This window comes from Tamandua tetradactyla, chromosome 2 (assembly GCF_023851605.1).
Source record: "Tamandua tetradactyla isolate mTamTet1 chromosome 2, mTamTet1.pri, whole genome shotgun sequence".
Classification (NCBI taxonomy): domain Eukaryota; kingdom Metazoa; phylum Chordata; class Mammalia; order Pilosa; family Myrmecophagidae; genus Tamandua; species Tamandua tetradactyla.
The window spans coordinates 116,310,910-116,324,925 of NC_135328.1; the positions used below are offsets into that span (position 1 = coordinate 116,310,910).

A 14,016-nucleotide genomic window follows, 5' to 3' on the forward strand; every position below is an offset into this window, starting at 1 on the left:
ATCCTTTGGTCTAAGATGTGTTTCCTGTAGACAGCATATAGATGGGTCCTGTTTTTAAATTCATTCTGCCAGTCTGTGTCTTTTGATTGGGGAGTTTAATCCATTAACATTCAGTGTTATTACTGTATGGGTAGTACTTTCTTCTGCCATTTTGCCTTTTGGATTTTATATGTCATATCTAATTTTCCTTCTTTTTAGCTTTACTCATAGTCTTCATTTCTACACTCTTCCCCATACCTCTGTCTCTGGTCTTTTTGTATCTGTCTCTAGTGCTCCCTTTAGTATTTCTTGCAGAGCCGGTCTCTTGGTCACAAATTCTCTCAGTGATTTTTTGTCAGAAAATGTTTAATTCCTCCCTCATTTTTGAAGGACAGTTTTGCTGGATATAGAATTCCTAGTTGGCAGTTTTTCTCTTTTAGTAATTTAAATATATCATCCCACTGTCTTCTCGCTTCCATGATTTCTGCTGAGAAATCTACGTATAGTCTTATTGGGCTTCTCTTGTATGTGATGGATTGCTTTTCTCTTGCTGCTTTCAAGATTCTCTCTTTCTCTTTGACCTCTGACATTCTGATTATTAAGTGTCTTGGAGTATGTCTATTTGGATCTACTCTGTTTGGGGTACGCTGCACTTCTTGGATTTGTAATTTTAAGTCTTTCATAAGAGTTGGGGAATTTTCAGTGATAATTTCCTCCATTAGTTTTTCTCCTCCTTTTCCCTTCTCTTCACCTATATTTTCTTTTGCTTGTCAGATTTCAGGTATTCCATCCTCCAGTTCACTAATCCTATCTTCTGCGTCTTGAAATCTAACATTGTAGGTTTCCATTGTTTTTTTCATCTCTTCTACTGTGCCTTTCATTCCCATAAGTTCTGTGATTTGTTTTTTCAGACTTTCGATTTCTTCTTTTTGTTTATTCCTTGCCTCTTTATATCCTCCCTCAATTCATTGATTTGATTTTTGGTGAAGTTTTCCATGTCTGTTTGAACATTCTGAATTAATTGTTTCAACTCCTGTATCTAATTTGAATTGTTGGTTTGTTCCTTTGACTGGGCCATATCTTCAATTTTCCTAGTGTGAATTGTCATTTTTTGCTGGCATCTAGGCATTTAATTACCTTAACTAGTTTATTCTGGGGATTGTTTTTACTTCTTTTTCCTAGGGTTTTCTTGCTGGGTGAATTTGTCTGTCTGTTCTTTGACATTCAGGTCAGCTTTTTCAGAACCTCTAGCTTAGGTTTTGTTTAACAGAGCAGAATTTTTCAGTTCTTGTTTTCTTGTTTCTTGCCTGTATGGTGCCTTCCCCCCACCCCTCTTTAGGAGGGTCTACTTTGGTATTATAGATCCCAGCTGGATTTTCCCAGTCCAAACTGGCCTCCTATCAGGAGGAAAGAGTCACCTGGGTCGGTTTTCCCTAAGGGTGAGACCCAGCAGGTTGAAAGACTTCCTGTGAAGTTTCTGGGCTCTGTTTTTCTTATCCTGCCCAGTATGTGGCACTTGTCTGTCTGCAGGTGCCATCAGTATAAGATGACGTGACACCTTTAACTTTGGCAGACTCTCCCTGCTGGGGTCATGATGGAGACAGAGGAGAGGTTGTAGGCTGGTTTTAATGGCTTCAAATTACCAAGCCCTGGGGTCTGAATTCCTTGAGTGAGGGAGTCCACCTCAGCTGAGCCCCACTTGTTTCTGCCTATCCCTGGGGCAGTTGCAGCCTGAGAAGCCCTGCTGCTGTATCCAAAGTCAGTCAAGTCTTTGTAGAAATACAGCCACAAAAACCTCTGTTCCTTTTTTTTTCTCTTTTTCTGTCAGCCCTTCCCCCTTGGCACCCTGGCAAAAATCAGCAACCTAAAACTTTGACCAGGTTCACCTAAGCTGGGGTCTTATTTTTAGTTGTCGGAATTTCTGAATTAATTCCACACTTGAAACTTAGTTGCGCTCAGCCCCTGCTGCTAGTAAATTCTCTTTCCTTTCCCCTCTAGGGAACAACCTGTGGGGGAGGGGCACTGGCCACCACGGCTTGGGGAACTCATGGTTTCCGGGGCGGGGGTGTGGGGGGGCTCGCAGCTGGTTTAGACTGGGGGTACGCTGTGTGTCCAGTCACTTACATGGCCCCAGCAGTTGTTCTGTACTGTTCCTGGTTATTTAGTACCTGTTCTGGAGGACAAACTAAATCCCACACCTCACTAAGCCACCATCTTGGCACCTATCTGTTTTAATTTTTTTTGAGTACATGCCTAGAAGCAGAATTGCTGGATCAAATATTTAACTTTTTGAGGAACTGCAAGACTGTTTTTTAAAGCAGCTTTAGAATTTTACATTCCCATCTGCATTATATGAGAGTTCTAATTTCTGCCAATCCTTGGCAACACTTGTTATTTTCTGTCTTTTTGATTATGGACATTGTAGTGAGTGTGAAGTGGTATCTCTTTGTGGATTGGATTTGCATTTCCCTCATGGCCAGTGATGTTGAGCATTTTTTCATATACTTATTAACCATTTATATATCTTCTTTGAGAAATGTCTATTCAAGTCCTTTTTTATTGTGCTGTTTATCTTTGTGTTGTTGAGTTGCAGGATTTCATTATATATTCTGGATTTTAAATCTTTATCGGATATATCATTGCAACTATTTTCTCCCATTTCTATAGGTTGTCTTTTCACTTTCTTAATATGTCCTTTGAGGCACAAAATGTTTCTAATTTTGGTGAAGTCCAATATGTCTATTTTTTTTCTCTTATTGATTGTCCTTCTGGTATCATATCGAAGACACTGTGACCTTGTCTAATGCCATGAAGATTAACCCTTGTGTTTTTCTTTTAAAAGTTTTGTAGTTTTAGCTCTTACCTTTAGGTCTGTGATATATTTTGAGTTAATTTTGTATATGATGTGCGATAGGCACTCAGCTTCATTCTTATGCAAATGGATATCCTATTGTCCCAGCACCATTTATTGAACAAACTGTTCTTTCCCATCGAATGGTCTTGGAACCTTGTTGAAAATCAGTTTTCCATAAATGAGAGAGTTTCTTTCTTTCTTTTTTTTGTTCCCCCTATTATTTATTCATTTTTAATCCATATGTTTTACTCATCTGTTGATAAGGTAGATAAAAGGAGCATCAGACACAAGGTTTTCACAATCATGCAATCACATTGCAAAAGCTGTATCATTATACAATCATCTTCAAGACACATGGCTACTGGAACACAGCTCTACATTTACAGTCAGTGAGAGTTTATAACTTGATTCTATTCTTAATTTTATTCCATTGATATCTCTATGTATATCCTTGTACCAATACCACACTGTTTTGATTACTGTCTCTTTGTAGTAAGTTTTGAAATCAGGGAAGTGTGAATCCTCCAGTTCTGTTCTTCTTTTTCAGTAGTGTTTTGGCTATTTTGTGTCCCTTGAGTTTACATATGAATTTTTAGATCACCTTGTAAATTTCTGCAAAGAAATCGGCTGGAATTTTAATAGGGTTTGCATTGAATCTGTAAATAAATTTGAAGAGTGCCACCATCTTAACAGTATTAAGTCTTCCATTCCATGAACTTGGGATGCTTTTCAGTTTATTTAGATCTTCTTTAATGTCTTTAAAAATATTTTATCCCTTTAAAAGTATAAGTTTTATATTTCTTTTGTTAAATTTATTACTAAATTTTAAAATTCTTTTTGATACTGTTGTGGGTGGAATTGTTTTATTAATTTTCATATTGTTTGTTGTAAGTGTAGCTACCAGTTTAGTTTTTCATATATTTATTCCACTAAAGGTCTTCAGAAATAAATACAACATGGTTATTGTTGTGGAAAAAGTTTTTCTGTTAGTTTTGATTATTTTTGAATAAAAAATTCAGGTTTATGTTTAAATTGACTTATAGAAATCTCTAAAACTGTCTCCATAGATTTATTTCTAGTTCTTGCAATAGAGAGGATATGTTATTTCTCAATACACAGTTATGAAATCTAGTACAAAGATTTGCTTTTTTTGGTATGCTGTATGGCAGGGTCACATTTCATTATTTTTCCATGTGAGTATCCCATTATTGCAGCACTATTTGTTGAATTTTTGTTTGTTTGGTTTTTGTTTGTTTTGCTTGTTTGTGTTTTGGGAAGTGCATGGACTGGGAATTGAACCCGGGTCTCCTACCTGGCAGGTGAGAATTCTACCACTGAACTACCTTGCTCCCCCAACAGTTTGCTTTTAACATGTGTACATTTCCCCCCATTATTTCCTTACCTTAACTTTCTAACTCCCAAATTATTCCATATTTAGGTTATCGAACTGGGAAACATATTACCTTATAGGAACAATGGCACGATGGTATCCCATTTACTTGTCACCTAGTTTCAGCATTTACCGACTCAGGGCCTCCACCCCCTAAATTATTTTTAAATGAATCTAAGATATCTTATCTTTTCATCTACAATTTGATGTTGTACTTACTACAATACAGATTTACTCTTTGTAACTATTCTGTATTGAAACAACACCTGCTCCAATTGACTTTGCTTCAGAAGGTTATTTAATTTATTAGGATAGAGGGGTCAATAATTAACATTTGTTTTTATTTTGACATGCAGGTATCCAGATCTTATGTAGAATGGATGTTTCTCACACTAGATACTGAATGCTAAGTAGAAAATCTGTTTATTAAAATCTAAGCTGCCATGGAAGAAATACCAATAAAAGTTGCTGTAAGAATTAGACCTCTACTTTGCAAAGAAGTTCTTCATAATCATCAAGTTTGTGTGAGAGTTATTCCAAACACCCAGCAGATTATCATTGGGAAAGACAGAGTGTTTACTTTTGATTTTGTTTTTGGCAAAAATTCCACTCAGGATGAAGTTTATAACACATGTATAAAGCCCCTGGTATCGTCACTCATTGAAGGCTATAATGCTACAGTTTTTGCCTATGGACAAACTGGATCTGGAAAGACATACACCATTGGAGGAGGCCACGTCGGTAAGATTCATTCTCTTTGACTTTTATTTGAGACATTAGAAAGAAGCTAAAGTATAACAGTACCTGACCTATAGTAGGTGCTCCAATATTGAAAGAATGAATAGGACAATCAAATGTGATCAAACATCATCATCTTTGAAAGATTTGTTTTTAAATATTGAAGTTTCATTAAACAATTCAATTTGTGATTTTATTTGTTTAAGGAAAGAGGAAACTTTTTTTTTTAGACCATGTTCAGCTCTTATTTTAAAGAGAAGAATGATTAATATGATGAGATTTCATATCCTTTACTAGTTTGATTGTTAATATTAAGAGTCCTGCAGTCAGGACTTAGATACAGCAGGAAAAATTTATCGCATAGTTTAAAGTGTCTTTTTTTTGTTATTCATATTTTAGTCAGCTTTCTATTTTAAATTCTGAACATTTTGGTATATAACTTCTACTTGTAATTCTAGTTTGGAAAAGGTAGAGTCATAGGATTTCCTTTAGCCCTGGAAGGAACCTTGGAAATCATCAAGCTTCATTTGTGAGTGAGGAACTCCAGCCACAGAGATAGGAATGAATTGTTCAGTTAGGCAGCTAGTGACATAGCTGGGATTGAAAGCTCAATTCTCTGTGAGGTTGTTTACTATATCAGTATTTTTCCACCCAAAGCAAACTTTTGAATATTGTGCATACCCATCATTATCTACAATTATTGCTAGCATTCTCTGTATGTATAATGATTTTCAGTTTTCGTACTTCTCAAATATAGAATATGTGACTATCAGAAACATTTCTCATTTTATGCAGGGATGGGGGGGAGTTCATTCAAGGGTGACTGTGTAGCGCTTTGAGGAAACCCTCATTCTAAAAATTAAATGGAGGGGCATTAAGTGTTCAGTATGCTCCAATTTTTAAAAATCACTGTTCTGGTCTGTAGGATTGGGAGATTTTAGATACTAGATTATTTTAGGATTTCACTATAAAAAATTCAGAGTTTTCCTACTACAAGTTGGGATTTTTCTTGAGGTTATTATAGCTTTCGTGCATGTAACCTTGCATCTATGTGTTAGTATTTCTGTAGAATAGATTCCTAGAAGTGGAATTGTTGAGTCAAAGGAATGCACATTTAAAATGTGGAGAGGTACTGTCAAATTATCCTCCAAAAAAGCTTATTTTAATTTTTATTACCACCACCATTATTGAAAACCATTTGTTCAGATCCTCACAATTACTGAATATTATACATTAAAAATACTTTTTGTGCCATCTGAAAGGTTGAAAAATTGTACTTCATTGTGTTAAGTTGCATTTCTTGGTGTATTAGTAAAATTCATGAGCATTTTGGATTTCCCAAACTGCCTCTGTAGGACACCTGTTCTAGGTCAGTCATCAGCTGTTTAGTTATGACAATGAAAATAATGTATTTTTCCCTTGATAAATATTTATTAAGCATCTGCACTGTGTAGGGTACCATGCTTGGCACAATAGCAGAATGAAAATCTCTTATTTTTCATGTTATGTTTGTTTAAATGTTTATATTTCTGCTTTTCAGGACCTTGGATTTACTCAGACTTTTTACCAGGCATCACCTTTTCTAAAATCCTAAATTTGCCTACCCTTTTGTTCTAGTTTGCTAGCTGCTGGAATGCAATATACCAGAAACGGAATGACTTTTAAAAAGGGAAATTTAATGAGTTGCTAGTTTACAGATCTAAGGCCGAGAAAATGTCCCAATTAAAACAAGTCTATAGAAATGTCCAATCAAAGGTATCCGGGGAAAGATACCTTGGTTCAAGAAGGCCGATGAAGTTCAGGGTTTCTCTCTCATCTGGAAAGGCACATGGCGAACGCAGTCAGGGCTTCTCTCTCAGCTGGAAGGGCACATGGCAGACACGGTGTCATCTGCTAGCTTACTCTCCTGGCTTCTGGTTTCATGAAGCTCCCCGGGAGGCGTTTCCCTTCTTCATCTCCAAAGGTTGCTGGCTCATGGACTCTCTGCTTTGTGGTGCTACAGCATTCTCTGCTCTCTCTGAATCTCTCTGAATCTCCCATTCTCCAAAATGTTTCCTCTTTTATAGGACTTCAGAAACTAATCAAGACCCACTCAAATGGGCGGAGACATGCCACCCCCCAATCCAGTTTAACAACCATTCCTAACTAAATCACATCAACCAGGGAGATGATCTCATCACAGTCCCAAATATACAGTAGTGAACAGAGACCATTCTACCCCTATGAAATGGGACCTACACCAAAACGTGGCTTTCCTAGGGGGCATACATCCCTCCAAACCAGCACACCTTTATACTCGATCTTAGCCAAAACACCGAGAAGCAATTGCCTACCTTCTAAATAGCAAGTAATAGCTAAATGATGGCTCTTGGGTTCTCTTGAAATAATGTTTCAGGAAAATAAGCCTAAAATTGAAAATATATATAGGTTACTGAAATACATAATCAAGCTTTATTGACGTATTTGAAATTCTACTCTTTGATAGATAAGTCTTTTGAATTATTGTGCTATGTTATCTGTTGTAATGTGCAATGGACGAGATGTTCCTGGTCAGTCTAGAAGGCTTATATACACTGTAATTTGAAAGGGTTTAGGCATCTCTATTGGCTGGTTCCTGGGACCTATCAAAAAGGAATCTTCATTTTCTCCCTTGTACTTGAAAAAACTACAGTTCTCTTTCTTTGTCACAACATGGCAATTGAAAGGCAACCCAAGTTAATAGAGCTTCAGATTTTCAGGTTTATTTAAATGAGAGAATTGACTTTTGTAGCTAAAAAGCTAAACATTGGTAGTCTTCAACTTGGAAACAGGTTGTGTTTGAGGTTCATTTGTAAAAGCCAACTTTTTGTTGCTCTCTGTGTTTTGATTGTTCAAATGAGCCATCCAGACAGTTGAGTTAGATTATGTGCTACAGAAAATTTAGGTTCTTTTGTTTCTAGTTTATTTTGCCTCACCAAATGTCCCAGAGGTTCATTCACATCATTGCGTGGCTCATAACTTTGTTCCTTTTTGTAGCAGCACAATGTTCGGTCAAATGTTATGCACCATCTTTCGCTAGTCTACTTCTCAGTCGGTGCATCCTTCGGCTACCTGCTTTCATTAGGCATCATATATAATGTCCAAAGTCCACAGTCCATCAACACTCTGAATTTTAGATAATTTCGTTGTTCCCAAGAGAAAGATAACGAATTAACACACACTCACCAAAAAGGAAATCCAAAGCTCCCATTAACTCTTGTCCCTCCCCCCATTATTTACTGTGGTACTGTTAAACAGTTGCTGTGGTACTGCTGATGTTTTCTTGTTAAACATATGCCATAGCATGCAATAGCAGTTTTTCCCCTGTACCCTGGACTTTGGACCCTGGACCTCTTTGTACACAAATCATAACTTTGAAGTAGTTCTTGTAAGAACTTATTTATATTTCTAGTGTTAATCGGTGGGCTACATAGGTCTACACAACCCCTTTCAATCATGTTCACCTTCAATATGATAATAATATTTATAGACCCACTAGAGAACCGCCTTCACTTCTATCTGTTACCTTACATTTGAGTTCAAACTTATTAGCTAACCATTCAGCCATCTCTAGCTTCTATGTATCTCTAAGTCTCCTATATTCTGTATTATAAGCCTCTGATTTCCATGGTCATAAGAGTGAACTCATACCATATCTATCCTTTTGTGTCTGGCTTATTTCACTCAGCATTATGTCCTCAAGGCTCATCCATCTCGTCATGTGCTTCAGGACATCATTTTGTCTTACTGCTGCATAATATTCCATTGTATGTATATACTACATTTTGTTGATCCACTCATCTGTTGTTGGGCATTTGGATTGTTTCCATCTTTTGGTAATTGTGAATAACGCTGCTATGAACATTGGTGTGCAAATGTCTGTTTTGTTGCTTTCAGCTCTTCTGGGTATATACCAAGCATATGTTTCCTAAGAAACTGCCAAACTATCTTCCATAGTGGCTGTATCATTATACATTCCCACCAGCAGTGCATAAGTGTCCCAATTTCTCCATACCCTCTCCAATAATTGTAGTTTCCAGTTTGCTTAATAGCAGCCATTCTTATAGGTATGAGATAGTTTGCAGCTTTTTTAATATTTTGTTTCAGGTGGGCTTTTCTTTTCTAAATTTTCAGCTTCAGTTGTGGATGGTCAAAAGGGTATCATTCCTCGAGCTATCCAAGAAATATTTCAAAACATCTCTGAAAATTCTACCATTGACTGGAATATAAAAGTCTCTTATATAGAAGTATACAAGGAAGAGCTAAGAGATCTTCTGGAATTGGAGACATCTTTGAAGGATCTTCACATCCGAGAGGATGAAAAAGGAAACACAGGTAAAGTAGCCTACTGATTTATAACCTTCATTAGCAAATGGATATAATTTAATATTACTTCTGGATGTGCTTTAAAGAATCTTCATAAATAGACTTGGAAACAAAATGGTTTTTACTTTTAAATTGAGCAGTTTATTGATTACCAATATCAGGTAAATCATACAAGTAAAGAAGTAGAAGTTAGGCTGTAGTTGGTAAGTTGAAGTTATTCATTTGTAACTCAAGATATTTATTCTCTGTAATTGTCCATCTCTGGGCTACCTTAGGTGACACTATGAAATACAGGCTAAATTTGTTTTTGTTCTTTTTTTTTTTCTCCGAACTCTACCCGGAAATTGAGAGTGGCTTCTCTGTTATGCATTAACCTGAGTTCACCCAGTACACAGCTCTTTCCCCTTTGTACACATCAATTTATTTTATTTTACTCTTATTTAGAAAATTTGCTTTTTCTTTTCATATTGACTTTTACCTGTCCTTTGTTGTGCTACTCAAGGTCTGATTTTCTGTGCTAGTAGCCTGTTAACCTCATTAATTAATACCTATTTGTGGAGAAATGAGAGAAAGTTGGAAGAGGAGGGTCAAAATGCAAGTGTTTTAAAAAATAGCACTTTTTGCTTTTCTGCCTTAAAAAGTAATATGTTCATCACAGAATATTTGGAAAACGTAGAAAAGTATGACGAAAAAAGTTTAAGATCATCTTTAATCCCAAAACCTAGAAACAGCAACTTCTCTTTTGATGTGTTTCCTTATGGGTTTCTTTTTTAATTTTCTGTGCACACATAATGTAATTAAAAATATATATAGGGGGTGCAAAGGTAGTTCAGTGGTAGAATTCTTGTCTGCCATGTGGGAGACCTGAGTTCAATTTCTGGCCCATGACTTCCCTCCCTAGACAAATAAACAAGCAAACAAACAAAAACAAACAAAAAAAATTCAACAAATGGTGCTGCAATAATAGATATTCAAATAGAAAAAGAATGAAGTGTGACCCTGCCATACAGCATGCAAAAAAAAAAAAAAAATCAGATAGGTAGCTAGGTATACTTGTAACCTCATATTTGGTTATGCTTCTACCTTTTCACCTATATTTATATTGTGAGCAAGTGTACATCATTAACTCTTTTTCAAAAGTATGACTCTTATGGTCATGTGATGACTTGTCTTTTGAATTTGTTATAATAATTTATGTAACTAATGTTCCATTGTACATTTAGTTTGGATCCAGGTTTTCCTTATTATTCATGATATTCTAATGGCAATTCTTGGAGGTCTTCCTCTCCCAGAGAGCATAATTAGTAATATCTTCCTGGTGGTGAAGGACCCAGTTCAGAGAAGTGACTCCCTGGGGGGACTTTCCTACGGGTTAAAAAAGGCAGGCAGCATGCCGTACTACCCTTTGCATGCCATTCAAATAGCAGCAGGCAGGGGCCAGTAAATTTTTTTTTTTCATTAATTAAAAAAAATTTTTTAAACATGACAACAAACAAACAAAAAATTTCTTACCATATGATCATTCCATTCTACATATATAATGAGTAATTCACATCATTACATAGTTGTATATTTATCATCATGATCATTTCTTAGAACATTTGTATCAATTTAGAAAAAGAAATAAAAAGAAAACCGAAAAAAAATTCATACGTACCATACGCCTTACCCTTCCCTTTCATTGATCACTAGCATTTCAATCTACTAAATTTATTTTAACATTTGTTCCCCCTATTATTTATTTTTAATCCATACGTTTTGCTCATCTGTCAAAAAGGTAGATAAAAGGAGCATCAGACACAAGGTTTTCACAATTACACAGTCACATTGCGAAAGCTGTATCATTATACAATCATCTTCAAGAAACATGGCTACTGGAACACAGCTCTACATTTTCAGGCAGTTCCCTCTAGCCTCTCCATTGCACCTTAACTAAAAAGGTGATATCTATTTAATACATAAGAATAACCTCCAGGATAACCTCTCGACTCTGTTTGGAATCTCTCAGCCATTGACACTTTTTGTCTCATTTTGCTCTTCCCCCTTTTGGTCAAGAAGATTTTCTCAATCCCTTGATGCTGGGTTCCAGCTCATTCTAGGATTTCTGTCCCATGTTGACAGAATGTCCACACCCCTGGGAGTCCTGTCCCTCATGGAGTGGGAGAGGGCGGTGAGTTTCCTTGTTGTGTTGGCTGGAAAGAGAGACCACATCGAGCAATAAAAGAGGTTCTCTTGGGGGTGACTCTTAGGCTAATTTTAAGGAGCCTCAGCGTGTTCTTTTGGGCTTAAGTTTTATATGAACAACCCCAAGATTGGGGGCTCAGCCTATTGCTTTGGTTGTCCCCACTGCTTGTTAGAATATCAAGAATTCTCCACTCGGAGAAGTTGAATTTCCCCCTTTCTCACCATTCTCCCGGGGGGATTTTGCAAATACTTTTTTATTCACTGTTCAAATCCTTCTGGGATTTATCGAGGTATCACTCTGGACAAACCTACAAAATCTCATGCCCTACTTAAGGTTTCATTTACTTATGGTATTCAATTAAGCTGTCCACATAAGTTATATTAGGAACTGCACTAAGTCAAAATATAAATTTTGTACCAAATAAACATTTTTTGTTTTAGTCTCACACAAAAGTTAAAATTTTAAAATATTAATTACCATCTATTTTCAACACTCTGCAGTAATGACATTCCTTTGTTCTACCTCATGCAAAAACATTTTTAAATTTGTACATTTAGTCACTATCATTATATACTTTAGGCATTCCTAGATTATACCATCTCAGTCTTTATCATATATCTTTCCTTCTGATTTCCTTTGTGAGGGGGCAGTAAATTTTCTTGTCCTGTCCTGAACTGGCAGCCCTTACATTCTTGAATATTTGAAGAAATTGGTTTTTGTTTTACCTTTTAGAAAAAGGCATCAGTGGTAGTTTATGATCTTATTAGGTAGGTAATTCAATACAGTTTTATCTTTTCTGAATGGAATTCATAGTGATGTTTTCAGCTTCTTTTGGACTGTAATTATTGAATGTTTTTTATTTTTTCTAAAAATAATTTAAATAATTACATGCTTTTTTAATCTAGAACACTTTTTATTATTTTTAATTAATTTTTAAATTTTTTTAAATACTAAAAAACAAACAAATGCAAACATTCTTAACTTTTGATTGTTCCGTTCTACATATATAATCAGTAATTCACAATATCATCACATAGTTACATATTCATCATCATGATCATTTCTTGGAACATTTGCATCTGTTCAGAAGAAGAAATAAAAAGAAAACAGAAAAAAATTCATACATACCATACCCCTTCCCCCTCCTTTCATTGATCACTAGCATTTCAATCTATTAAATTTATTTTAACATCTGTTCCCCCATTATTTATTTTTATTCCATATGTTTTACTTGTCTGTTGATAAGGTAGATAAAAGGAGCATCAGACACAAGGTTTTCACAATCACACAGTCACATTGCGAAAGCTATATCATTATGCAGTCATCTTCAAGAGACATGGCTACTGGAACACAGCTCTACATTTTCAGACAGTTCCTTCCAGTCTCTCCATTACATGTTGACTAACAAGGTGATATCTATTTAGTGCATAAGAATAACCTCCAGGATAACCTCTCAACTCTGTTTGGAATCTCTCAGCCATTGACACTTTATTTTGTCTCATTTCTCTCTGCCCCCTTTTGGTCAAGAAGATTTTCTCAATCCCTTGATGCTGAGCCCCAGCTCATGGTAGAATTTCTATCCCATGTTATCAGGAAGGTCCACATCCCTGGAAGTCATGTCCCACGCAGACAGGGGGAGGGCAATGAGTTTACTTATTGTGTTGGGTAGAGAGAGAACTGACCCGAGACTTCTTGACTTCAGACCCCAGCCTCCATGGTTCTAACTCTGAAGACATTTTACCTTCACTTATCCCTTTTCTGAACCCCTAGTTGAGACTGACAGTCGTTCTGTTTATACAGGTCCCATAGCACTCTTGTTGGCTTTCTATGCAGTAGGCTCAGATAATGCCCTTCAGACAGAATGAGTTTCCACAGATCTTTCCTTGGTAACTCCATCGTTAATCTTTGATTTTTCTGAAATGGCTGACTAGTTCTACATTTGGCAAAATCCTCATGTGGGGCACTATTCTTTGGGGTCTCCCTTCCTGAAGCTCAGAATTTTCCAAAACATCAATTTCTGGTTTCTTTGTACCCAAGATTTCAGTTCTCAGCTTATCTCCTTCATCTCACTATAACCTGCAAGAAGAAAACAAGCCAAACTTTCCACATTTAATTTGGAAATCTCTTCGGCTAAATATCCAAATTCATGGCTTTTAAAAGCTGCCTTCCAGCCAAAGCCACTAGCCAGTTTTGCCAGATTATCTGCCATTTTAGAACAAGGATCACCTTCCTTCTTGTTTGCAACAACACATGCCTTATTTTTGTCTAGAGCCTCATAGGGGTTTCTTTAGAGTCCAAATTTCTACCAACAGCCTCTTCAAAGCATTCTAGGCCTTTTCTATCAAGCTACTTATAACTCTTACAAAATATTCCCCTTATCCATTTAAAAAGCCATTCCAACATGTTTGGTATTTGTAAACTGTTGCAGCACCCCATATCTCCAGTATGAAAATCTGTTCAAGTTTGCTAGCTGCTGGGATGCAATATACAAGAAACAAAATGGCTTTAAAAGGGGGATTTATTAAG

General features: G+C 36.2%; 1 protein-coding gene across 6 annotated transcripts in view; it reads left to right on the forward strand.

Annotated features, from left to right (window-relative positions):
- Window positions 1-14,016, forward strand: part of KIF27 (kinesin family member 27) — a 220,814-nt gene that overhangs the window by 58,367 nt on the left and 148,431 nt on the right. For 5 of the 6 annotated variants that reach the window (XM_077148573.1, XM_077148574.1, XM_077148571.1 and 2 more), the window contains exons 2-3: window positions 4,580-4,964; window positions 9,114-9,314. In XM_077148573.1, coding sequence (XP_077004688.1) covers window positions 4,667-4,964; window positions 9,114-9,314 — 499 coding nt within the window. In that variant the 5' untranslated portion in view covers window positions 4,580-4,666. The remainder of the gene's footprint in view (window positions 1-4,579; window positions 4,965-9,113; window positions 9,315-14,016) is intronic. The other variant, XM_077148575.1, reaches the window with a different exon arrangement.